The sequence below is a fragment of the Artemia franciscana genome, chromosome 9 (genome assembly GCF_032884065.1).
Source record: "Artemia franciscana chromosome 9, ASM3288406v1, whole genome shotgun sequence".
Classification (NCBI taxonomy): Eukaryota; Metazoa; Arthropoda; class Branchiopoda; order Anostraca; family Artemiidae; genus Artemia; species Artemia franciscana.
The window spans coordinates 10,646,042-10,672,538 of record NC_088871.1 but is presented as its reverse complement, the minus strand read 5'-3'; the positions used below and the strand labels follow the sequence as shown (position 1 = coordinate 10,672,538).

General features: G+C 36.0%; 1 protein-coding gene and 1 non-coding gene across 3 annotated transcripts in view; one reads left to right on the top strand and one right to left on the bottom strand.

Moving 5' to 3' along the window:
• The window catches only part of LOC136030987 (extracellular sulfatase Sulf-1-like), a 181,330-nt gene that overhangs the window by 113,946 nt on the left and 40,887 nt on the right, over window positions 1-26,497 (top strand). For both annotated transcript variants that reach the window (XM_065710144.1, XM_065710145.1), the window contains exon 11: window positions 1,475-1,663. In XM_065710144.1, the coding sequence (XP_065566216.1) occupies window positions 1,475-1,663 (189 nt within the window). The remainder of the gene's footprint in view (window positions 1-1,474; window positions 1,664-26,497) is intronic.
• On the bottom strand, window positions 3,608-3,679 carry Trnam-cau (transfer RNA methionine (anticodon CAU)). The gene has a single exon. It is a non-coding gene; the product is annotated as a tRNA-Met (tRNA).

The window sequence follows — 26,497 nt, the reverse complement described above, 5'->3', positions numbered from 1 at the left end:
TTTAGGCTTAATTAAAATTTTAGGCTATTTTTGTATTACCATATTTTATCTTGTATATCTTACCACGACCGTTCCATCGCAGATCATGACCTGCGACGGCTTGTTATAATATAATCTTATATAAGAGAATATAAGAGTTATAATTTTGTTTTCGATCTGTAGTTCTGCTATAGTTAATCAAAGTAACATTTATAGTACCAATGGCATAAAAATATATGTTTTTCTCCTTGTTCTATCTTAGGTCTATTCATATTTTAAAACCGTGATTTTCTAGGACAATTATATTAGTTATTTAAAAGTTATGTAGTTAGTAGGGCATTATTACATTTTCGTCAGTGTTTCTACGTTGAAACGTGAAAATAAAGGAGCAAAAATAATTAGTTTTATTTGGAAAAGCTGCTCATCCGTAAAAATTCAGACATTAACAATCTGATGATTCCTGAACATAACCACATCTCCAAAGAAAATCCACATCCCCTTAAGCTGTGGTGTCATATGATTTTAGCTTATTTTTTGCTGATTTTTCAACCACGTTTATTTTTGTTTGAATATACCGACCACAACTACTAAAAATTGCAAAACTGCATATGGAGGGTGATTTTCGTTCAAAATTGGATTTTTTTTTAAAGGTATGTATGGCTGTATGAGTTTTCACTTAGTCAGTTGAAACAATTAGTTTTCATTTTTACTCTCCTTGATACTTTAAAAGAATGTCAATTAAATTTTTAGGCTAATCGCTCAAATGCCATGATGGTTACACTACCATCTTCTTACGTAATTTGCACATGTAAGATGGTCGCTGGTCATCGCATCATCCGCAAGAGTGAAGTTTATCAAAATGATAGACAACTGCGTGGAAGCATAGAAAGTTTTTATCTCAACATAGTATCGCCGTTAATCCGCCGTTTTTTCAGTCAGTGGTGCCTTAGAGTTGCCCAAGTCAGCGTTCCGCATGTAGCCACTACGATTTAGTAAGAGCATCCTTAAACTTTGTCAATGCAGCCTGGCATTGCACGGCACACTGGCGTAGCAGGGCACACTGCCGTGCAGCAAAAACCTATGATCCCATCTTTGAAAAATGTCTCAAAACCTAAAAAGTCGGATAAACTATAAAAGTATGCAACTAAATAAAAAATATCAGATTCTTTTCCAGTAATTTGAACGTATATGTCGAAGCCTGGAAGGTCAAAATTGAATTTTCAGGTCAAAATTTCCATGTTTTCCACAAATTGATAGTGTCTGAATTTTTACGGATGAGCAGCTTTGTCGAATAAAACTAATTATTTTTGCTCATTTACTCTCAAGTTTCAACGAAGAAAGACTGACGAAAACGTAATATTGCCCTATTAACCACATAATTTTTAAATAACCAATAGAAAAAGGAGGTTCGACCAAATGTCTTCTTTTGGATGTTAGATAATCCTTTTGTGAGTGAGTTTCAATGTTATTTTTAAAAGGGCGTTTCCACTTTCAGGCTTACAATACCAGTTCAAAGGCGGTTACAGTGCCATCTGTTTCTGTATTTGACACATGTCAAATGGTCGCTGGTCGAAGTATCACCTGTAAAAGCGAGATTTATCAAGACGAAAAACAATTACGTGAAAGCAAGGAAAGCATTGAGCGACAGATTTCAATTCTCAAAAAGCAGCTTGAGGAAATGCAGGTATTCATTTTGTTCTAATTATAGAATCTAGAATAGATTGCGCACGAGGTGGTGAGCTGAATCGGTCAAGCCAATACGGGTTTGCTGAATTTTCCCAGGCTGGTAGCTTTATATGGGTATCCTTAACCTTAATGTATCTTATATATATTTGGTATCAGCATGAAAAGCTGATTCTTTTGATGGGTCTGTTATTATCAAAATTCTGTCTTTTAGAGTTTCGGTTACTATTGAGCCGAGTAGCTCCTTTCAGTTTGTTACTACGAACTGTTTGAAAAACAGCTTACATACGCTTTCGAAAAGCTGAAAGAAAATAGTACTTCTGTCTAGCTCTTAAAATGCTTACACCTCGTATTGCAGATGAAGTCACATTTTACAAAAATTGTGTTTATTGACCATCTTTCAGAAAACTAGGACGTCTGTGAACGGGTAGGCAATTTCATAAGAAATTGTTGAAAGGAAATCAGAACTTCGTCGGAGGGAGTAAAGAACGAAGCTATGAACATATTGGGTGACACACGACTGTGATGATTTCAGGCAGCGCGGTGCTGTTACGAATTCTTTTTAGCAGTACTGGCAGCACTAGTATTCTTGTTAGCAGTACTAATAGCAGCCTACTCTCACGTAACATGCTTCTTGATTTCTTAGCCTGAAAATTTTCTTCTGCATGGTCTACGCCTCAGTAATATTTAATGATCTTTAAGATGCTGACAGATATGTGTTCGACGGTTTAAATTGACAAAACTGAATTTCCTACTGCTGAATCTTTGAAAATACTTGCTATGGTTTTACTAGGTTAACCCAATGTCTCTTAACATTCTCAGTGGCGTCAGTTCATGATAAATGGGAGGGGGCATGTGTTTTCAAAGATCTAAAATGTGACAATTTATTTTCAGTCATTTCAATGCAAATACAAAAAACGGTATTTTCTGTGAAAATTCCAATAAAGTGGGATGTTTCAAAATCTAAGGGGGGAGGGCGAAAACCCATGGAGAATAGACGTCTTTTTTCCCCTAATTGACGCCACTTCATATTATACGCTTATTGTTTTGGCTTTATAAATTATCTTCTTTGATCTTAATTTTAAAGCTCAATGGTTTTTTTTTTGTTTCACTTTAATAGTCTAATATGCATTAAATCTTTTACGCTCATCTGAATTTCCGGAAGTTCACCTGTAGTCTGTTAAAATCTAGGAAGCCTGTCTACGCAAAATTCGATTTTGGATGAAGGAAACATTTCACGAAAAACATACACAAAACATTTTTTATGTTAAATTATACAAGCTGTGTAACCGGTGATAATTGTAAAGAAAAGGGGAAATCGGAATTAATCTGGGTTGTGTCGCTGAATTGAAACATGGCAAATTGCACAAAGAAACTTTAACGAATTTTAGCTAGTTTGCAGCGAAACAGCCTTTTTTTGCTTTATGTAAAATTGGTTATCAATAGCAACTCGGCCTTTCTCTCCCAAACCACGAAAAAATCACATAATAGTTTGTTTTTCGTTTCTGAAACAAATAGACGCAGAACTTGGTTAGTATGTTTTCCAAAGAACGTTTTCTCATCGTTTTTTCACTCTCTGTTTTTGGCTGGAAGCATATACAATGTTTTGTAAGTCTATTGTGTCCGTACCCGGACACAATAGACTTTGTACCCACCCGCCTCCGGTTTATGGGCCCAGCGCGCTTCCGCTGCGCCAAGCTGCTGTTATGCTTGTTATCAAACAAGTTATTACAATAGAAAATTTCACCAACGGCTTCAATTAGGAAATCAATTTAAAAGGTTCTTTTAAATTGCTTCCATCAAGCCTTACCCCCGCTTCAGTATAAATTCTTGTGAACATTCCAGTATGTAATTCTGATCACATGTTTCCATGTTTATTTTCTCCCTTTCTGTATCAATAAATTCAAACTGACAAAATTACCTAATTTTACAAATTTTAAAAAGTTAGCAGCTAGTGGTTTCGATCCACCGACCTCTGGGTTATGGGCCCAGCGCGCTTCCGCTGCGCCAAGCTGCTGTTACTGTTAGAATTTTTCAAACAAGTGATGTTATTACAAGAGAAAATTTTACCACAGACCCTAGGCCCTAGATTTTTGGAGTAAGAATCAGACTTTAGGGGTAAATTTCTATCTTAGGGGCTTCTTGCTATTCTGGAAGTAGTTGTGTTAAGTGAATGAAAAAGGATAAGCCTATAATCGGGAAATATGTTAATAAAACAATTATTACCTTAGAATATGCAGTTCCACCGACCTCTGGTTTATGGGCCCAGCACGCTTCCGCTGCGCCAAGCTGCTGTTAGTGTAAGAATTTTTCAAACAAGTGATGTTATTACAAGAGAAGATTTTACCACAGTCCCCAGGCCCTAGATTTTTGGAGTAAGAATCTGACTTTAGGGGTAAATTTCTATCTTAGGGGCTTCGTGCTATTCTGAAAGTAGTTGTGTTAAATGAATGAAAAAGGATAAGCCTATAATCGGGGAAATATGTTAATAAAACAATTATTACCTTAGAATATGCAGAATAATTGTAGTTATCGCATTTTGACTGTACTTCCAATGTAATTTCCTCTCACCTCCCAATGTGCAAATGTTTAGTTAAGTTACATATTTCCCATCCATTTTGCGAATTCACATTTGTTTCAACCCGTGGACTCGTAAATTGAATCAACACTGACTACTACTACTACTACTACCAAGGTACTTATCGGTTATGTAATAAGTACTCGAAAAGTGAAGTTTGGTTAATGCTAATTAAATATGAAATTTTTTATATAAAATTTATAGGATTTACTCCTGTTTCATATCACCAATCAGATTTTTTCTTAAAACTCTGCTGACTAAGCTATGTATTCTAACACCCCCTCCCCTTATTTTATAATTTATTGTGAAAATGTTGTGGGACTTCACCCTAGCAAGCGTGCTCTTTTTTTAATATTGTCTCAAAATGAATAATCTTTCGAAGCCTCGATAGCTCTGTCGGTTGAGCTTGTTTTGTAATTTTTGCATCATGATTTTGAGCCTAAAATAAAGCAAATGATGATGTATTTTGCAGTTAACTAGAATTAATTCTCAATTATTAAGCATGGTTAAGTTAATAAAATTATCTAATTTTGCTAATTTTAAAAGTTTAGCAGCTAAATTAAAAATATAGCACCTAGTGGTTTCGATCCACCGACCTCCAAGCTATGGGCCCAACACGCTTACGCTGCGCTAAGCTGCTGTTACCTTAACATGTTATCAAACAAGTGATGTTATTACAAGAGAAAATTTTACCAGAGACTTCAATTTCCAGTATAATTTGTTCAATTAAACTGGTTCCTTCAAGCCTTACCCCTGCTTCAATAAAAATTCTTGTCTACATTCCAGTATGCAATTCTGAGCACTGTATTATGTTGAGCAGGTATAATTTTCCATGCTTATTTTCTCCCTTTAATGTTTCAATAAATTCAAACTGACGAAATTATCTAATTTTGCTAATTTTAGAAATTTAGCAGCAAAATAAAAAATTTGGCAGGTTTCGATCCATCGACCTCTGGGTTTATGGAACCAGCGCCCTTCCGCTGCTCCAAGCTGCTGCTAAGTTACCATGTCATCAAACAAGTGATAATCTTACAAGAAAAATTTAACCAAAGACTTCGATTAGGAACTCAGTTTAATCGGTTCAATTAAATTGCTTCCTTCAAGCCTTACCCCCTCTTCAATATAAATTCTTGTGTACATTCCAGTATGCAATTCTGAGCACTGTATTGTTTTGAGCAGGAATAATTTTCCATGTTTATTTTCTCGCTTTCTGTATCAATAAATTCAAACTGACAAAATTATCTAGTTTTGCTAATTTTAATAGTTCAGCAGCTTAATTAAAAATGTAGCAGCTAGTGGTTTTTACCCACCCGCCTCCGGTTTATGGGCCCAGCGAGCTTCCGTTACGCCAAGCTGCTGTTATGGTTGTTATCAAACAAGTTATTACAATAGAAAATTTCACCAACGGCTTCAATTAGGAAATCAATTTAAATGGTTCTTTTAACTTGCTTCCATCAAGCCTTACCCCCGCTTCAATATAAATTCTTGTGAACATTCCAGTATGTAATTCTGATCAGATGTTTCCATGTTTATTTTCTCCCTTTCTGTATCAATAAATTCAAACTGACAAAATTACCTAATTTTACAAATTTCAAAAAGTTAGCAGCTAGTGGTTTCGATCCACCGGCCTCTGGTTTATGGGCCCAGCGTGCTTCCGCTGCGCCAAGCTGCTGTTAGTGTAAGAATTTTTCAAACAAGTGATATTATTACAAGAGAAAATTTTACCACAGACCCTAGGCCCTAGATTTTTGGAGTAAGAATCTGACTTTAGGGGTAAATTTCTATCTTAGGGGCTTCTTGCTATTGTGGAAGTAGTTGTGTTAAGTGAATGAAAAAGGATAAGCCTATAATTGGGGAAATATGTTAATAAAACAATTATTACCTTAGAATATGCAGAATAATTGTAGTTATCACATTTTGACTGTACTTCCATTGTAATATCCTCTCACCTCCCAATGTGCAAATGTATAGTCAAGTTACATATTTCCCATCCATTTTGCCAATTCACATTTGTTTCAACCCGTGGACTCGTAAATTGAATCAACACTGACTACTACTACTACTACTACCAAGGTACTTATCGGTTATGTAATAAGTACTCGAAAAGTGAAGTTTGGTTAATGCTAATTAAATATGAAATTTTTTTATTTAAAATTTATAGGATTTACTCCTGTTTCATATTACCAATCAGATTTTTTCTTAAAACTCCGCTGACTAAGCTATGTATTCTAACACCCCCTCCCCTTATTTTATAATTTATTGTGAAAATGTTATGGGACTTCACCCTCGCAAGCGTGCTCTTTTTTAATATTGTCTCAAAATGAATAATCTTTCGAAGCCTCGATGACTCTGTCGGTTGAGCTTGTTTTGTAATTTTGGCATCATGATTTTGAGCCTAAAATAAAGCAAATGATGATTTATTTTGCAGTTAACTAGAATTAATTCTCAATTATTAAGCATGGTTAAGTTAATAAAATTATCTAATTTTGCTAATTTTAAAAGTTTAGCAGCTAAATTAAAAATATAGCACCTAGTGGTTTCGATCCACCGACCTCCAAGCTATAGGCCCAACACGCTTACGCTGCGCTAAGCTGCTGTTACCTTAACATGTTATCAAACAAGTGATGTTATTACAAGAGAAAATTTTACCAGAGACTTCAATTTCCAGTTTAATTTGTTCAATTAAACTGGTTCCTTCAAGCCTTACCCCTGCTTCAATAAAAATTCTTGTCTACATTCCAGTATGCAATTCTGAGCACTGTATTATGTTGAGCAGGTATAATTTTCCATGCTTATTTTCTCCCTTTAATGTTTCAATAAGTTCAAACTGACGAAATTATCTAATTTTGCTAATTTTAGAAATTTAGCTGTTAGTGTAAGAATTTTTCAAACAAGTGATGTTATTACAAGAGAAAATTTTACCACAGACCCTAGGCCCTAGATTTTTGGAGTAAGAATCTGACTTTAGGGGTAAATTTCTATCTTAGGGGCTTCTTGCTATTGTGGAAGTAGTTGTGTTAAGTGAATGAAAAAGGATAAGCCTATAATTGGGGAAATATGTTAATAAAACAATTATTACCTTAGAATATGCAGAATAATTGTAGTTATCACATTTTGACTGTACTTCCATTGTAATATCCTCTCACCTCCCAATCTGCAAATGTATAGTCAAGTTACATATATCCCATCCATTTTGCCAATTCACATTTGTTTCAACCCTTGGACTCGTAAATTGAATCAACACTGACTACTACTACTACTACCAAGGTACTTATCGGTTATTTAATAAGTACTCGAAAAGTGAAGTTTGGTTAATGCTAATTAAATATGGAATTTTTTTTATTTAAAATTTATAGGATTTACTCCTGTTTCATATCACCAATCAGATTTTTTCTTAAAACTCCGCTGACTAAGCTATGTATTCTAACACCCCCTCCCCTTATTTTATAATTTATTGTGAAAATGTTATGGGACTTCACCCTCGCAAGCGTGCTCTTTTTTAATATTGTCTCAAAATGAATAATCTTTCGAAGCCTCGATGACTCTGTCGGTTGAGCTTGTTTTGTAATTTTGGCATCATGATTTTGAGCCTAAAATAAAGCAAATGATGATTTATTTTGCAGTTAACTAGAATTAATTCTCAATTATTAAGCATGGTTAAGTTAATAAAATTATCTAATTTTGCTAATTTTAAAAGTTTAGCAGCTAAATTAAAAATATAGCACCTAGTGGTTTCGATCCACCGACCTCCAAGCTATAACCCAACACGCTTACGCTGCGCTAAGCTGCTGTTACCTTAACATGTTATCAAACAAGTGATGTTATTACAAGAGAAAATTTTACCAGAGACTTCAATTTCCAGTTTAATTTGTTCAATTAAACTGGTTCCTTCAAGCCTTACCCCTGCTTCAATAAAAATTCTTGTCTACATTCCAGTATGCAATTCTGAGCACTGTATTATGTTGAGCAGGTATAATTTTCCATGCTTATTTTCTCCCTTTAATGTTTCAATAAGTTCAAACTGACGAAATTATCTAATTTTGTTAATTTTAGAAATTTAGCAGCAAAATTAAAAATTTGGCAGGTTTCGATCCACCGACCTCTGGGTTTATGGAACCAGCGCCCTTCCGCTGCTCCAAGCTGCTGCTAAGTTACCATGTCATCAAACAAGCGATGTTGTTACAAGAAAAATTTAACCAAAGACTTCGATTAGGAACTCAGTTTAATTGGTTCAATTAAATTGCTTCTTTCACGCCTTACCCCCTCTTCAATATAAATTCTTGTGTACATTCCAGTATGCAATTTTGAGCACTGTATTGTTTTGAGCAGGAATAATTTTCCATGTTTATTTTCTCGCTTTCTGTATCAATAAATTCAAACTAACAAAATTATCTAATTTTGCTAATTTTAATAGTTTAGCAGCTTAATTAAAAATTTAGCAGCTAGTGGTTTTTACCCACCCGCCTCCGGTTTATGGGCCCAGCGCGCTTCCGCTGCGCCAAGCTGCTGTTATGCTTGTTATCAAACAAATTATTACAATAGAAAATTTCACCAACGGCTTCAATTAGGAAATCAATTTAAATGGTTCTTTTAACTTTCTTCCATCAAGCCTTACCCCCGCTTCAGTATAAATTCTTGTGAACATTCCAGTGTGTAATTCTGATCACATGTTTCCATCTTTATTTTCTCCCTTTCTGGCTCAGTCGGTTGAGCTTGTTTTGTAATTTTGGCATCATGATTTCGAGCCTAAAATAAAGTAAATGATGATTTATTTTCCAGTTAACTAGAATTTATTCTTAATTATTAAGCATGGTTAAGTTTCCTATACATGTTAGTATAGGCAATATTTCGTGCTTTATTATAACATTAAACCACACGTCGGGTAGTTATAACCTAGCAAAAAATAAAGTTAATTTTAAACTTTTCCGGTATTTTTCTAGTTTCAATTAAAAAACCAAATTATTGCTTAGACGCCATAAATAGTTTTTGTAATTTACATAATAACTTCAGCGATCCTGAACTGAGAACTAAAATAAAATAAAATTATCTTGTCGATATATAAACGTGCATTGATATTGCATTCACTTATTACGTCATATATGGTTACAACCCATGATTATGATTCATTCATATAAAATGCAGTTTTCGTAAAAACACTGACAATATTTTTAGAATTTTTTTTGTAATTAAAAAAGGCACTAGATGTGGCATTTTTCTTCAAAATGAGACATGCTCTAGGAAGTCCCAGTACCTCGCTATCCGAGGAAAAGAAAAGAAAAAGATGCCCTCGATGCAGAATATCGTGGTTGCAGCCACTTTTCTTGATTTTCAAACTTATTTTTTTATTTTTTTTTGTCTGACTCTAATTTTATGAGGTATGGGCTATTTTGTTTTTTACGATGTTTTTTACGAAGCAAAAATATTTGAGCAAGTTAATAAATATAAACAATAAAAAAAAAAATGCAAGGGAAATGTAACACATAAAAGTATCAAAGAAAATCGAGGTTGAGGCGTAAATGACAATGTCATCGTTTTCCAATATTCCAGCCTTCATGTGCCATATCATGTAGTAATAAAAGAGTAGGCCTAATACGAGTCATGAACACTACAACGATATTCCCTGTGAAGAGGCAAGTGCTAGTACGAGCTTTGTTTTTTTTTAAAGACACTTCTCATTTGAAATTACTCTGTCCTTTTTTGAATGACTTCTTATTTTCCAGCCGCGCCGCTGATCCCTCCCCCCCCCCTACAGTCGTTCATTTTACCATTTGATTCAGTAATTAGAATTTTTTAAATATAATAGGTTTAAATATTATAATTGAGCCCCCCCCCCGTTGTCCCTGGATACAGCCCTAGCTAGATTATATACAATAGTGCACTGATTTTGTTTGGGTGCTCTTTTTTTTAATTGACATCGTCAAACAACAGCTAATTAGCAATAAGTACAGTAAAATAATACAAACCGAAAAAGTCAGCAAACTTTTTGTATATAACTGAGGGCTCTATCCTGGCATTGTGGGAGAGGAGGGCTGGGACATAATTGTTTTAATTGCGACTATTGTGGCTATAGCGTTGAATAGGGAGTCAAATGCCATTGTTCTTTTGTTTTTACAGTGTTTAGCAGTTGCTTCACTCTCCATTTTTTTCGGTGTTTGTATGTCCCCAATTGACAATCGGGCTCCCCAAAATCTCCACGGGAAGTTACTATACCTCTAACAATAAGGAAACTTACTGCTTTGCATGAGTAGCACTGATATGTCCCCCCATCCCCGAGGGTAATTCTGTCAGTCGGTGGTCGTGGAATATTGGGAGAGGGTTCATTTGAACTAAATCACAATTATCTAGTGCCCTGAGTCATTCCATGAATCAATGTCTTTTTATACCTTTTTGTGCCACATGACATCAATTTTTGCCCAAAGAGGACTTAAATGCCAAGGAGTGCAAATTATGACACAGCCCAATGGGATGCGCCCTTGATGTGCATATAAAACCAAGCAACAGATCTATATCTTATGATTTCAGGAGCAGACTATATGGAATAGCACTTATAAAACAAAAGAAACAAATCACGATAAAATATATATTAGCACCCTTAATCGGAGGTTTTGAACCTCCCCCCCCCGTCCCCCCGCCTTTACAAGCTAGGAAAATTGCTTTTTCGTTTGTAGCAGTAAGTTGTCATTTTACAAACCTCTGATTTAAAGTAATCTTTGGTTTAAAGTCCAAACCTCCGGTGTCTGTACCTCCGGAAGTTGTACCAAACCATAAACAAAACTTTTGATAACAATAATGTTTCTTTGTACAAATTTGATCCAACAATAAATACAAAGTGCTCATTTTTGTTCATTTAAATCTGTGGGGAGATTTCGGAAAATATGTTGGGGTGGCACTTCGCGCCACCGTAAGTCGTTACGCGCCATATTAGTTACGCGCCATTGTAGTTGTGTCCCTGTGTCCCACCTGTGAATATAGATAGATTTATATATGTGTTTCAAACTACGTAAAACTTGCGAATATACAACATTCTTGGCTTTCCCATTGTCTGTGCATATACAAAGCCTTATGTACTAATAATGACGTCATATGCAAACGCTCTTTTTACAAACAAACAAACATGCATACACACAACTCGTTTTTATATAGATAGATAGATAGATAGATACAATACAAATTAACTGCGTAAAACTTGCGAATATACAACATTCTTCGCTGTCCAATTGTCGCTGCATATAAATAGATTGTCAGGTTTACCGAACCTCGAACATGCAACGTACAATTGTCCATGGGAAAAACAATCAGTATTAAGATCTATACCACATTTTTCTAATGATTGACCTTGAGCTTTGTTAATGGTGATTGCAAGTGCTAATCGAATTGGGAATTGCAATCTTTTAAATTGAAAAGGCAGATCCGTTGGAATCATGGGAATGCGAGGAATAAGAACAGCCTCACCCTCAAAAGGCCCTATCAAGATTGTCGCCTCTATTAGGTTTTCCATTGTTTTTTTACGGCAAGTCGCGTGCCATTGCAAAGCTTTGGTAGGTTGATATTTCTTGAAAGTATTATTGGTAGGCCTAGTTTTAGTTGTAGCACGTGTGGTGGAAACCCTGAAAGATCCACGGTATTTAAAAATTCAGATGGATAATCAACCGCCTCATTTGGTTCCAAAACTGTGTCGACTGACTTGTAAAGGACTGCCTGGTCTCGAATCTTGGTCAAAACAATATTGTTGATTTCGTGGACGTCTATATTTTCGGGTGCAAGAATCGCTCTTTCACTTAGCCATTTATTATTTTTATAATTGTTTAGAATATTCGGAAATACTTTTTCAATCAATTCATTTTTGGACGTCACTAAATTACAGAAATCAGCTGGTAGTTGTATACGTCCTGAAATTGAGTCTACTGGGAGCTTTCCGTTTCCAATTGCCAGCAATTGATCTGAAAATGTTTGACCAGAGTCATCGTTTTGCAATCGGACACGTATAGCTAGTCTTCTATAATAACTTAAGTGTAGTTATAAATTTCTGATGTAAAATCAAAAGTCATATCTGACGTCTCTAACTGTTTTCGATGGAGTATATCTTCGGACATTTTTTACTTATATTTTTCCCATAACTCTGTAGGAGCTGATGGAGAGCAAGTTGTTAAAATGATGCCAAACAATGCACGAATTTGAATTGGAGTTGACGTTTCGCACGCGTCATTGATGCAGTTATCCCAGTGTTGGTCATTCTCCAATAAATTCAGAGCTTGGCATGCACTACGGTAAGTGTCATGTATAGTACCGTTTACAGTTCTCAAATGCTCAAAGGATGTCGGACCGGGTACATTCACCAAAAGCAGGCGTAGAAAGAAACATTCATGTTGATTGGGGTGAACGGTGAAGAGTCTTCCTATCGTGGTATCTTTGAAGATGGTAGGTTGGCCGTCAACTGACTTACCCTGTTTTCGACGTTCACATACTTTATTTTTAGTATTCCACGTGTAATACGAAGGCACTTCAGTATACAGCATTTTTTTTTGCAAAAGAATCATTTTTGCAAAGCGAAAAGAAACCGGTTAACTTTGTATCCGGTGGATTCAGGGCTCTCTGTTGCACGTTGGTTACCGAGAAATAAACACGTTGACCATTCTGTAAATGTACCGCTAAGTGAACAACAGCTGGACTACGTTCATGTATCGGAAATGAAAGAATTCGCCAAACATGATAATAATGGGGAATATGGAACAACCCACTGGTTATCTACTTCGCTGGTGGTACCGTTACGCTTCTTTATTATTGCTGTTTTACCGCCATCTTCAGTAGATCTTCTTCTATATTGTGGTTAACCATCATTGCCAGTAATTGTGTTGGATACTAAAAGTCGCGGATATTGCTTTGTGCACCTTCCTTTGGCCATGCATAGTGAATATTCGTTCAGTGCACCGCAAGGTCCATGTATCATATTTTTTACAATAATATCATGTAACCCCTTATCGACATTTTCATCAGGTATTTCAGCGGAAATCACATCATCAATTTCGTTCGAAGTAATTTTTTTATGTAGCCATATAAGTATATGTGCGTGTGGCAAACCTCGTTTTTGCCATTCCACTGAGTACATCCAGCATCGCACTGACCCAAACACTTCAAGTTTTACTATGTAGTTTATCAGTGATTTTAACTTTTGCCGGAAGACACGGGCCGTAATGTCATGTCTATGAACCGCCGATTGTCCTTGAAGTAAAAGCTGCTGTATCTCGTCCCAAGATTGATTACATGTAAATGTAATAAATAAATCTGGACGACCATAGAGACGAACATACGCAATAGCATCTTGAGCATATTCATGCATATGACGGGGACTGCCAGCATATGACGAAAATGAAATTGTTATTCTTCCAACGTTTGTGGTATTACCGTCATTTATAACTGCCTCTCGCAAATGAATGTATTGTTCAGAGCGGAGCTTGGTCTGATTCAGGCAGATATATAGCAACCGTTCTGATTCAATTTTAGCATACATATCAACGACGAATTGGTGAAACAATTGACGGCATTTTAAAATATAATTTTCTTCATCCTGCCGAATCATTAGTCTATAGGAATAATAATGCATTGCACTGCATTTCTTATTCATTTCTTTGTTAGTGGCTGGATTCATCAATTTAATATTAAAGTGATAGCCGTCGGCTCCATCCCAAAAAATGATAGTATATTGTAGGGCATCGTAGCATCGATGAGTTTCAGCAATTTTTAACAACTGAGCGTTTCGCTTATGAAGAATAATATCTCGAGGTAAAAACTGATCACCGACCATAACGATTGCCACTTCGTCGATAGTTGGAGCATTGTATCTACGCACATGTTGGCCAGGAGGCGTTTTGTCAGCGAAAATAACAATTTTATGCGTATCAGTAGGCATCAAATCGATGGCTGTTTTGAACAGACGCACTAAAATATTATTTTCGTGGAAAAGATGTTGCAATTGGGAAACGATTGTCCTTTCAACGTTGGGAGAAATTTCGCAATGCGCATTCAATTCTGAATTTCTATCACTGATGACGTACAATTGTAAAAATTTATGATTCTCGCCTGAGAATGGTAGAAGGGACCCTGCTTCATGATAAATTTGCCCTTTTACTTTGAAAGTAGGCATAAATTGATCTGGATTTTCGATTTGGGCACCAAACGATGTCATTTGGAAATATGAGTTATATTTTCTGATCTGTGATAAAAAACGCTTAGATTCTGACGTAGTTCCAGTAAGCAAAGTTTTCAATGGCTCTGGTGGTGCAGCCAATAGAGGAAGTTTTAACTTTTCCTGAGGCGCAACACATTCCCATTGTTTCACCATTGAATTTCAAGGCCTTGCAATAGGGACAAATTTTAGATATAGTCCCGATTTGAACACATCTACTATAATCATCTACTGGGCTGTACCTGAATGCCAGGCGATAATTTTCAGGTTGCTCTTGTGATTCCTCGGCACGCCTTCTTTTTTTACTTTCTCTTTCATAAGCAAGTCTGGTTTCGCGTTGCTCTGGTAGTTCCTCGACACGCCTTCGTTGACATAAATTGCACATTCTTAATCTGGCCCTTTCTCTTTGAACCGCAAGCCTGGTTTTGCTTTTTGGTAACATTCTATCTTTTTCAATGTTTTTCAATTTGTCAGTGTTCATTCTAACATTGACTGTTAGAAAAAAATTTACGTGCCAAGCATGCTAACACTCAACAGTTTATAATAAACCTCAAAATTATAAATCTCTGTTATAAGGTTTTCGAAATACTTTAATCTATTGTCAAAATATATAGAAATATTTATGCAATTCCCAGTTTCTACATTTTTAGTTTCAGTTTGCTCTTCAGTTTAGTTTCCCCATTTATATGGTTTTCATTCTTTATGTTATGGCAGGCCAATTTGTTTTAAGAAATTATCTTAATCTGAAATTGAGGAAATTTCCGACTATCTGCAGAAATAGGGGCAACAGGTTTCGCTCCTTTTCTTTTTCTTTATCACTCTATATTAATCACGTATTCAATAGTACAATCTATATAAACAGTTACCGCAGCACAGTGGTTTGATGCACTCTTTCGAATATGAAGGATGTGAGTTCAAGCCACTTTGCGGTAATGAAGCAGGTCGACTAAGGAGATGATAAGAAATTGTACGTGCTTAACTTTTTTATTGTTCTGACCATTTTGGTTTCTTTTAATTTACCCACAACTTTGGATGTAATCTTCACTATTGCTATAGCTGTAAGTCCAAAGACGACTGTAATCACAAACCTGACGATTGCAGTCACAGGATATGTCATATTTTTATCTATCTATATAAAAACTAGCTGTTCGATTTTTATATAGGCAACACCTAGTCGGTGGGGGCGCTTCACATACCCCCACCAAGCCCCCCCCCCCACGCACGTAAGTCGTTACGCGCCATTGTAGTTGTGTCCCTGTGTCCCACCTGTGAATATAGATATATATATATATACTAGCTGTTGGGGTGGCGCTTCGCGCCACCCCAACAACTAGTTGGTGGGGGCGCTTCGCGCCCCCCCAAGCCCCCCGCGCGCGTAAGTCGTTACGCGCCATATTAGTTACGCGCCTTTGTAGCTGTGTCCCTATGTCCCACCTGTGAATATAGATATATATATATATCTATATATATAAAAATAAGTTGTTTGTCTGTCTGTCGACCGACGTCATGTTTGTGTGTGGACTGACGTCATGTATGTCGACTGACGTCATTATAAGGATTGAGCTGTATGTCGTCATGAAGTTGTTTGTCGTCTGACGTCATGTTTGTCGACTAACGAAACTACAGACCGGGACACCGGGACACAAATGACGTGTTATGTCTGTTATAACGTAATAGAGGCAACAATCTTGACAGGGCCTTTTGAGGGTGAGGCTTTTCTTATTCCACGCATTCTCATGATTCCAATGGATCTGCCTTTTCAACCTAAAAGATTGCAATTCCCAATTTGATTAGCATATTTAGTTTTCAGTCCAGAACCACTAAAGCTATTATGTAAATATCAAAAATATTTATGTTGTCTGAGCAATAATTTTTAGTTTTTATTTCAAAATAGAAAATTACCTGACAATTTTAGAATTATATCTATCTATATATATAAAAATAAGTTGTCTGTCTGTGGATCAGGTGACTTCATGTTTCTGTGTCGACTGGCGTCATGAAGTTAGTTGTCGTCATTTTTGCTATGACGGTGACGTCATTAAAGATATTTAAGACATATATGTTCACGTAGAAATCTATTAATGTTTAAGTTTAAAATGACTGATGAACTTACAATGGCAAAAGCCGATGAAGATGCTCAAAGAGTCTATGCCAAAAAACTTGCTGCTGATAGAGAAAGTCAGAAAAGAAAGCGTGCCGAGGAATCAAAAGAACAGCAAGGAAACAGGCTTGAGGCTAAAGAACGCAAAACCGCGCAGTTAGATGAAGATCCACCTGGACAGCGAGAGTCAAAACATATCAAAACTGAAAATGATAGCGATGATGATTGGGTTTGGATCTTGACTTGGATAAGGTCATCAATGCCTACCAGATTTTAGTTAAAAAAACAAAGGTTCGGCGATATGTATTTCATAGTGAAACTGAAAAATAAAGAAGAAAAAGAAAACTGAAAAAAGAAAAAATGTAAAAAACTAAAAAATACTAAAAAGAAAAAACACTCAAAGAGAAATTACAGACCGGGACACAAATGACGACCGGGACAGAGGGAATATAAATAACGACCGGGACACTCAAGGAGAAATTACAGACTGGGATACCGGGACACAAATGACGACCGGGACACAGGCAATATAAATGACGACCAGGACACAGGTATTTAAGAATATCGTTCAAAGACAAATTTTTAATTGTAAGAAGACCGTTGAAAGAGAAATTTCTAATTGTAAAATGACTGAAGAACCTACAATGGCAACACCCGAGGAACCTGCTCAAAACGAATGTATTCACGCCGAAGTAGCTGAGTTGGTAAAGCGTTATGTTTCAGGTTCTAGGTCCGAGAGTATCCAGGTTTGAACCTTGGCTTTAGCATTAATACAAAAGAAGAAAAAAAACTAAAAAAGGTAAAAACTACAAAAAAACTAAAAAGAAAATATATATATATTTATATATATCATCTTTTCCACAAAAATAATAATTTAGTGCTTCTGCTTAAAAACAGCAATCGAATTGATGCCTCCTGATACGCAACTATCAACAAAGTGGCAATCGTTGTGGTCGGTGATCAGTTCTTACCTCGAGATAATATTCTTTATAGGCGAAAAAATCAGTTGACAAGAATTGCTTAAACTCATCGATGTTACGATGCCCTACAATATCCTGACGAATATAAATGACGCCCGGGACACTCAAATAGAAATCACAGACTGGGACACCGGGACACAAATGAGGACGGGGACACAGGGAATATAAATGACGACCCGGACACAGGGACACAACTACAACGGGGACGCCGGGGGGCACAGGGGGATATATAAATGACGACGGCAACAAAGGAAATGGTCGATTAGCAATCACCATCAACAAAGCTCAAGGGCAATCAATAGAATCATGAGGTATAGATCTGAATACGGATTGTTTTCCCATGGACCATTATGCATTGCATGTTCAAGAGTCGGTAAACCTGACAATCTATTTATATGCACAGACGATGGGACAGCAAAGAATGTTGTATATTCGCAAGTTTTACGTAGTTAAAAACATATATATATATATATATATATATATATATATATATATATATATATATATATATATATATATATATATATATATATATATATATATATATATATATATATATATATATATATATATATATATATATGTCCCACCTGTGAATATAGATATATATATATATATATATATATATATATATATATATATATATATATATATATATATATATATATATTCACAGGTGGGACATAGGGACACAACTACAATGGCACATAACTAATATGGCGCGTAACGACTTACGCGCGCGGGGGGGCTTGATGGGGGGGCGTGAAGCGCCCCCACCAACTAGGTGTTGGGGTGGCGCGAAACGCCACCCCAACAGCTTGTATATATATATATATATCTATATATATAAAAATAAGTTGTCTGTCCGTTACGCCAGATTATATCTTCTATATATATAAAAGAAAACAAACTAGAATGTAAAAACTGGAAATTGCATAAATATTTCGAAATATTTTGACAATAGATTAAAGTAATTCGAAAAAAGAAAAATGGTAAAAAACTAAAAAAAACTAAAAAGAAAAACTAAAAAAAAATTAAAAATTAAAAAAATTAAAAAAAGAAAAAACCTAAAAAGAAAAAACGTAAAAAAATAAAAAAGATAAAAAACAAAAAAAAAAACTAAAAGAAGCTAAAAAACTAAAAAAAAAAAAAAAAAAAAAACTGGGAATTGCACAAATATTTCAATATATTTTGACAATAGATTAATGTAATTCGAAAACCTTAAAACAGATACCCCAAATTTGAGGTTTAATATAAATTGTTTGAGCTTTAGCATGCTTGGCACGTAAGGATTTTTCCAAGTGTCAATGTTAGAATGAACATTGACAAATTGAAGAAAACAAATTAATAAAAAGAAGAAACTAAAAAAAAACTAAAAAAGAAAAAAAAACTAAAGAAGAAACTGTATCTATATATATAAAAATCTATATATATAAAAATAAGTTGTCTGTCTTTTTTGTCTGTTACACTATGTCTGTTACGCCAGATTATATCTTATCTATATATAAAAATAAGTTGTATGTATTTTTGTATTGAGGGTTTGCATATGACGTCTGAAAAATAAAGAAGAAAAAGAAAACTGAAAAAAGAAAAATGGTAAAAAACTAAAAAAAACTAAAAAGAAAAAACTAAAAAAAAAACTAAAAAATAAAAAAATAAAAAGGTAAAAACCTAAAAAGAAAAAAAAAACTAAAAAAAGCTAAACAACTAAAAAAAACTGGGAATTGTACAAATATTTCAATATATTTTGACAAAAGATTAAGGTAATTCGAAAACCTTAAAACAGATACCCAAATATTGAGGTTTATTATAAATTGTTGGAGCTTTAGCTTGCTTGGCACGTAAAGATTTCCAAGTGTCAATGTTAGAATGAACATTGACAAATTGAAGAAAACAAATCAATAAAAAGAAGAAACTTAAAAAAGAAAAACTAAAAAAGAAAAAACTAAGAAAAAAAAAAACTAAAAAAGAAAAAAAAACTGAAATGAAACTGTATCTATATATCTATGTAAATGACGACCGGGACACTCAAAGAGAAATTACAGACTGGGATACCGGGACACAAATGACGACCGGGACACAGGGAATATAAATGACGACCTGGACACAGGGACACAACTACCACGGGGACGCCGGGGGCACAGGGGGGTTATATAAATGACGACGGGGACACAGGGAATGTTCGATTAGCAATCACCATCAACAAAGCTCAAGGGCAATCGTTAGAAAATGCGGTATAGATATGAATACGGATTGTTTTCCCATGGACAATTATTATGTTGCATGTTCAAGAGTTGGTAAACCTGACAATCTATTTATATGGACAGACAATAGGACAGCAAAGAATGTTGTATAATCGCAAGTTTTACGTAGTTAAATATATATATATATATATATATATATATATATATATATATATATATATATATATATATCTATACTAGCTGTTGGGGTGGCGCTTCGCGCCACCCCAACACCTAGTTGGGGGGGGCGCTTCGCGCCCCCCCCCCCAAGCCCCCCCGCGCGCGTAAGTCGTTACGCGCCATATTAGTTACGCGCCATTGTAGTTGTGTCCCTATGTCCCACCTGTGAATATAGATATATATATATATATATATATATATATATATATATATATATATATATATATATATATATATATATATATATATATATATATGTTTTTAACTACGTAAAACTTGTGAATATACAACATTCTTTGCTGTCCCATCGTCTGTGCATATAAATAGATTGTCAGGTTTACCGACTCTTGAACATGCAACGCATAATGGTCCATGGGAAAACAATCCGTATTCAGATCTATACCTCATGATTCTATTGATTGCCCTTGAGCTTTGTTGATGGTGATTGCTAATCGACCATTTCCTTTGTTGCCGTCGTCATTTATATATCCCCCTGTGCCCCCCGGCGTCCCCGTTGTAGTTGTGTCCCTGTGTCCGGGTCGTCATTTATATTCCCTGTGTCCCCGTCGTCATTTGTGTCCCGGTGTCCCAGTCTGTGATTTCTATTTGAGTGTCCCAGGCGTCATTTTTATTCGTAAGGATATTGTAGGGCATCGTAGCATCGATGAGTTTAAGCAATTCTTGTCAACTGATTGTTTCGCCTATAAAGAATATTATCTCGAGGTAAGAACTGATCACCGACCACAACGATTGCCACTTTGTTGATAGTTGCGTATCAGGAGGCATCAATTCGATTGCTGTTTTTAAGCAGAAGCACTAAATTATTATTTTTGTGGAAAAGATGATATATATAAATATATATATATATATATTTCCTTTTTAGTTTTTTTGTAGTTTTTATCTTTTTTAGTTTTTTTCTTCTTTTGTATTAATGCTAAAGCCAAGGTTCAAACCTGGAGCCTCTCGGACCTAGAACCTGAAACATAACGCTTTACCAACTCAGCTACTTCGGCGTGAATACATTCGTTTTGAGCAGCTTCCTCGGGTGTTGCCATTGTAGGTTCTTCAGTCATTTTACAATTAGAAATTTCTCTTTCAACGGTCTTCTTACAATTAAAAATTTGTCTTTGAACGATATTCTTAAATACCTGTGTCCTGGTCGTCATTTATATTGCCTGTGTCCCGGTCGTCATTTGTGTCCCGGTATCCCAGTCTGTAATTTCTCCTTGAGTGTCCCTGTCGTTATTTATATTCCCTCTGTCCCGGTCGTCATTTGTGTCCCGGTCTGTAATTTCTCTTTGAGTGTATTTTCTTTTTTGTATTTTTTAGTTTTTTACATTTTTTCTTTTTTCAGTTTTCTTTTTCTTCTTTATTTTTCAGCTTCACTATGAAATACATATCGCCGAACCTTTGTTTTTTTTAACTAAAATCTGGTAGGCATTGATGACCTTATCCAAGTCAAGATCCCAAACCCAATCATCATCGCTATCATTTTCAGTTTTGATATGTTTTGACTCTCGCTGTGCCATTGTAAGTTCATCAGTCATTTTAAACTTAAACATTAATAGATTTCTACGTGAACATATATGTCTTAAATATCTTAAATGACGTCACCGTCATGCAAAAATGACGACAACTAACTTCATGACGCCAGTCGACACATAAACATGACGTCACCTGATCCACAGACAGACAACTTATTTTTATATATATAGATAGATATAATTCTAAAATTTTCAGGTAATTTTCTAATTTGAAATAAAAACTAAAAATTATTGCTCAGACAACATAAATATTTTTGATATTTACATAATAGCTTTAGTGGTTCTGGACTGAAAACTAAATATGCTAATCAAATTGGGAATTGCAATCTTTTAGGTTGAAAAGGCAGATCCATTGGAATCATGAGAATGCGTGGAATAAGAAAAGCCTCACCCTCAAAAGGCCCTGTCAAGATTGTTGCCTCTATTACGTTATAACAGACATAACACGTCATTTGTGTCCCGGTGTCCCGGTCTGTAGTTTCGTTAGTCGACAAACATGACGTCAGACGACAAACAACTTCATGACGACATACAGCTCAATCCTTATAATGACGTCAGTCGACAAACATGACGTCAGTCGACACACAAACATGACGTCAGTCGACAGACAGACAAACAACTCATTTTTATATATATAGAAGATATTTCTATATATATATATATATAAATAAGTTGTCTGTGTGTCGAGTGACGTCATGTTTTTGTGTCGACTGACGTCATGTTTGTCGACTGACGAAATTACAGACCGGGACATCGGGACGCAAATGACGACCGGGACATAGGGAATATAAATGACGACCGGGACACTCAAAGAGAAAGTGACCGGGACACAAGGAATGTTCGATTAGCAATCACCATCAACAAAGCACCGGGACACAGGGGATATAAATGACGACCAGGACACTCAAAGAGAAATTACAGACCGGGACACCGGAACACAAATGACGACCAGGACAAAAATGACGACCGGGACACCAGGACACAGGGAATATAAATGACGACGGGGACACTCTAAGAGAAATTACAGACTGGGACACCGGGACACAGGGAAACAACAACAACGGGGACGCCGGGGAGCATAGGGGGATATATAAATGACGACGGGGACACAGGGAATGTTCGATTAGTAATCACCATCAACAAAGCTCAAGGGCAATCATTATAATAATGAGGTATAGATCTGAATACAGATTATTTTTCCCATAGACAATTATATGTTTCATGTTCAAGAGTCGGAGGCCTCCGAGCACCCCCTCGAAATTTCACGATTTTTTCATTTTCCCACAGTTTTCTTATACTCACAGAATAAGGGATTTGCCCCCCCCCCCCAAAAAAAAACAAATTCGTGCAAACGTGCCTGAATTATATATATATATATATATATATATATATATATATATATATATATATATATATATATACTAGCTGTTGGGGTGGCGCTTCGCGCCACCCCAACACCTAGTTGGTGGGGGCGCTTCGCGCCCCCCCCAAGCCCCCCCGCGCGCGTAAGTCGTTACGCGCCATATTAGTTACGCGCCATATTAGTTACGCGCCATATTAGTTACGCGCCATTGTAGTTGTGTCCCTGTGTCCCACCTGTGAATATAGATAGATTTATATATGTGTTTCAAACTACGTAAAAATTGCGAATATACAACATTCTTGGCTTTCCCATTGTCTGTCCATATACAAAGCCGTATGTACTAATAATGACGTCATATGCAAACGTTCTTTTTACAAACAAACAAACATGCATACACACAACTCGTTTTTATATAGATAGATAGATAGATAGATACAATACAAATTAACTACGTAAAACTTGTGAATATACAACAGTCTGTTCCGAAATACAACTAACTTCGTAAAACTTGAGAATATACAACATTCTTCGCTGTCCAATTCTCGCTGCATATAAATAGATTGTCAGGTTTACCGACCCTCGAACATGCAACGTACAATTGTCCATGGGAAAAACAATCAGTATTAAGATCAATACCACATTTTTCTAATGATTGACCTTGAGCTTTGTTAATGGTGATTGCAAATGCTAATCGAATTGGGAATTGCAATCTTTTAAATTGAAAAGGCAGATCTGTTGGAATCATGGGAATGCGAGGAATAAGAACAGCCTCACCCTCAAAAGGCCCTGTCAGGATTGTGGCCTCTATTAGGTTTTCCATTGTTTTTTTTTACGGCAAGTCGAGTGCCATTGCAAAGCTTTGGTGGGTTTATGTTACGTAACAATATTATTGGTACGCCTATTTTTAGTTGTAGCACGTGTGGTGGAAACCCTGAAAGATCTATGGAATTTAAAAATTCAGATGGATAATTAACCGCTTCATTTGGTTCCAAAACTGTGTCGACTGACTTGTAAAGGACTGCCTGGTCTTGAATCTTGGTCAAAACAATATTGTTGATTTCGTGGACGTCTATATTCTTGGGTGCGAGAATCGCTCTTTCACTTAGCCATTTATTATTTTTATAATTTTTTAGAATATTCGGAAATATATTTTCAATCAATTCATTTTTGGACGTCACTAAATTACAGAAATCAGCAGGTAGTTGTATACGTCCTGAAATTGAGTCTACTGGGAGCTTTCCGTTTCCCATTGCTAGCAATTGATCTGAAAATGTTTGACCAGAGTCATCGTTTTGCAATCGGACACGCATATTTGTAGTTAATTTTAATGTTTTTACGTGTGCCCATAAATTAGAATTTTTCAGGCAAGCATTCATTTCGTCTGCAGGAGTTGATCTAGGTATTATAGGTAATGTTTGCCTGAAATCTCCTGCAAGCAATATTAATGTGCTGCCAAAGGGTTTCGAATTCCCTCTTAAATCTTTCAAGCATTGATCCAGAGCCTCGAGCGATTTTTTGTGTGCCATTGTGCACTCATCCCAAATAATAAGTTTGCATTGCTGCAATACTTTACCCATCCCAGATGATTTGGAAATATTGCACGTGGGAGTTTCTGTAGAATGCAAGTTCAGAGGCAATTTCAAAGCGGAATGAGCAGTTCTTCCACCAGGCAGCAATGTTGCGGCTATTCCGGACGACGCAATTGCCAACGCTATATCATTTTTAGATCGAATTGATGCCAGAATCAGTTTTATCACAAACGTTTTACCAGTACCTCCTGGCGCATCCAAAAAGAAAATTTCTCCAACGTTGTTATCGACACAATGCATTATCGTATCATAAATGTCTTTTTGTTCCGACGTTAACTTGGAAATGTTATTTTGTACATACGACAATAGATCACTCGTACTGTAACTTTGTTCACGATCCAATTCTACACATGTCGAAACAGCAGCGATACGGTTAGGTGAAGGCATTCCCAAACCCTGAAGAGGTTTGTTTGCCATACTTATGCAAATATCTTCTATAACAACTAAAGTGTAGTTATAAATTTCTGGTGTAAAATCAAAAGTCATGTCTGACGTCTCTAACTGTTTTCGATGAAGTATATCTTCGGACATTTTTGACTTATATTTTTCCCATAACTCTGTAGGAGCTGATGGAGAGCAAGTTGTTAAAATGATGCCAAACAATGCACGAATTTGACTTGGGGTTGACGTTTCGCACGCGTCATTGATGCAGTTATCCCAGTGTTGGTCATTCTCCAATAAATTCAGAGCTTGGCATGCACTACGGTAAGTGTCATGTATAGTACCATTTACAGTCCTCAAATACTCAAAGGATGTCGGACCGGGTACATTCACCAAAAGCAGGCGTAGAAAGAAGCATTCATGTTGATTGGGGTGAACGGTGTAGAGTCTTCCTATCGTGGTATCTTTGAAGATGGTAGGTTGGCCGTCGACTGACTTACCCTGTTTTCGACGTTCAAATACTTTATTTTTAGTATTCCACGTGTAATACGAAGGCACTTCAGTATACAGCAGTTTTTTCGCAAAAGAATCATTTTTGCAAAGCGAAAAAAAAGCTGTTAATGTTGTATCCGGTGGATTCAGGACTCTTTGTTGCACGTTGGTTTCCGTGAAATAAACACGTTGACCATTCTGTAAATGTACCGCTAAGTGAACAACAGCTGGACTACGTTCATGTATCGGAAATGAAAGAATTCGCCAAACAGCTTCATTACTGCTTATGTATCTTCCAGCCTGATATTCTACGATTTCATCGAAATCTTTGATTTCGGACTGCAAGCCAAAAACTGCCATGTCACTGCCTTTGTTGACGTATTTACATATATATTTTATTGCCTTTACGGAGTTACAGTATTCAACGTTTATATGTGCATTAAATGTTTTGGATAATAAAGGGGAATATGGAACAACCCACTGGTTATCTACTTCGATGGTGGTACCGTTACGCTTCTTTATTATTGCTGTTTTACCGCCATCTTCAGTAGATCTTCTTCTATATTGTGGGTAACCATCATTGCCAGTAATTGTTGTGGGTACTAAAAGTCGAGGATATTGCTTTGTGCACCTTCCTTTGGCCATGCATGGTGAATTTTCGTTCAGTGCACCGCAAGGTCCATGTATCATATTTTTTACAATAATATCATGTAACCCCTTATCGACATTTTTATCAGGTATTTCAGCGGAAATCACATCATCAATTTCGTTTGAAGTAATTTTTTTATGTAGCCAGATTAGTATATGTGCGTGTGGCAAACCTCGTTTTTGCCATTCCACTGAGTACATCCATCAGTAGGCATCAAATCGATGGCTGTTTTGAACAGACGCACTAAATTATTATTTTCGTGGAAAAGATGTTGCAATTGGGAAACGATTGTCCTTTCAACGTTGGGAGAAATTTCGCAACGTGCATTCAATTCAGAATTTCTATCACTGATGAAGTACAATTGTAAAAATTTATGATTCTCGCCTAATAATGGTAGAAGGGACCCTGCTTTATGATAAATTTGCCCTTTTACTTTAAAAGTAGACATAAATTGATCTGGATTTTCGATTTGGGCTCCAAACGACGTCATTTGGAAACATGAGTTGTATTGTCTGATTTTTGACAAAAAACGCTTAGATTCTGACGTAGTTC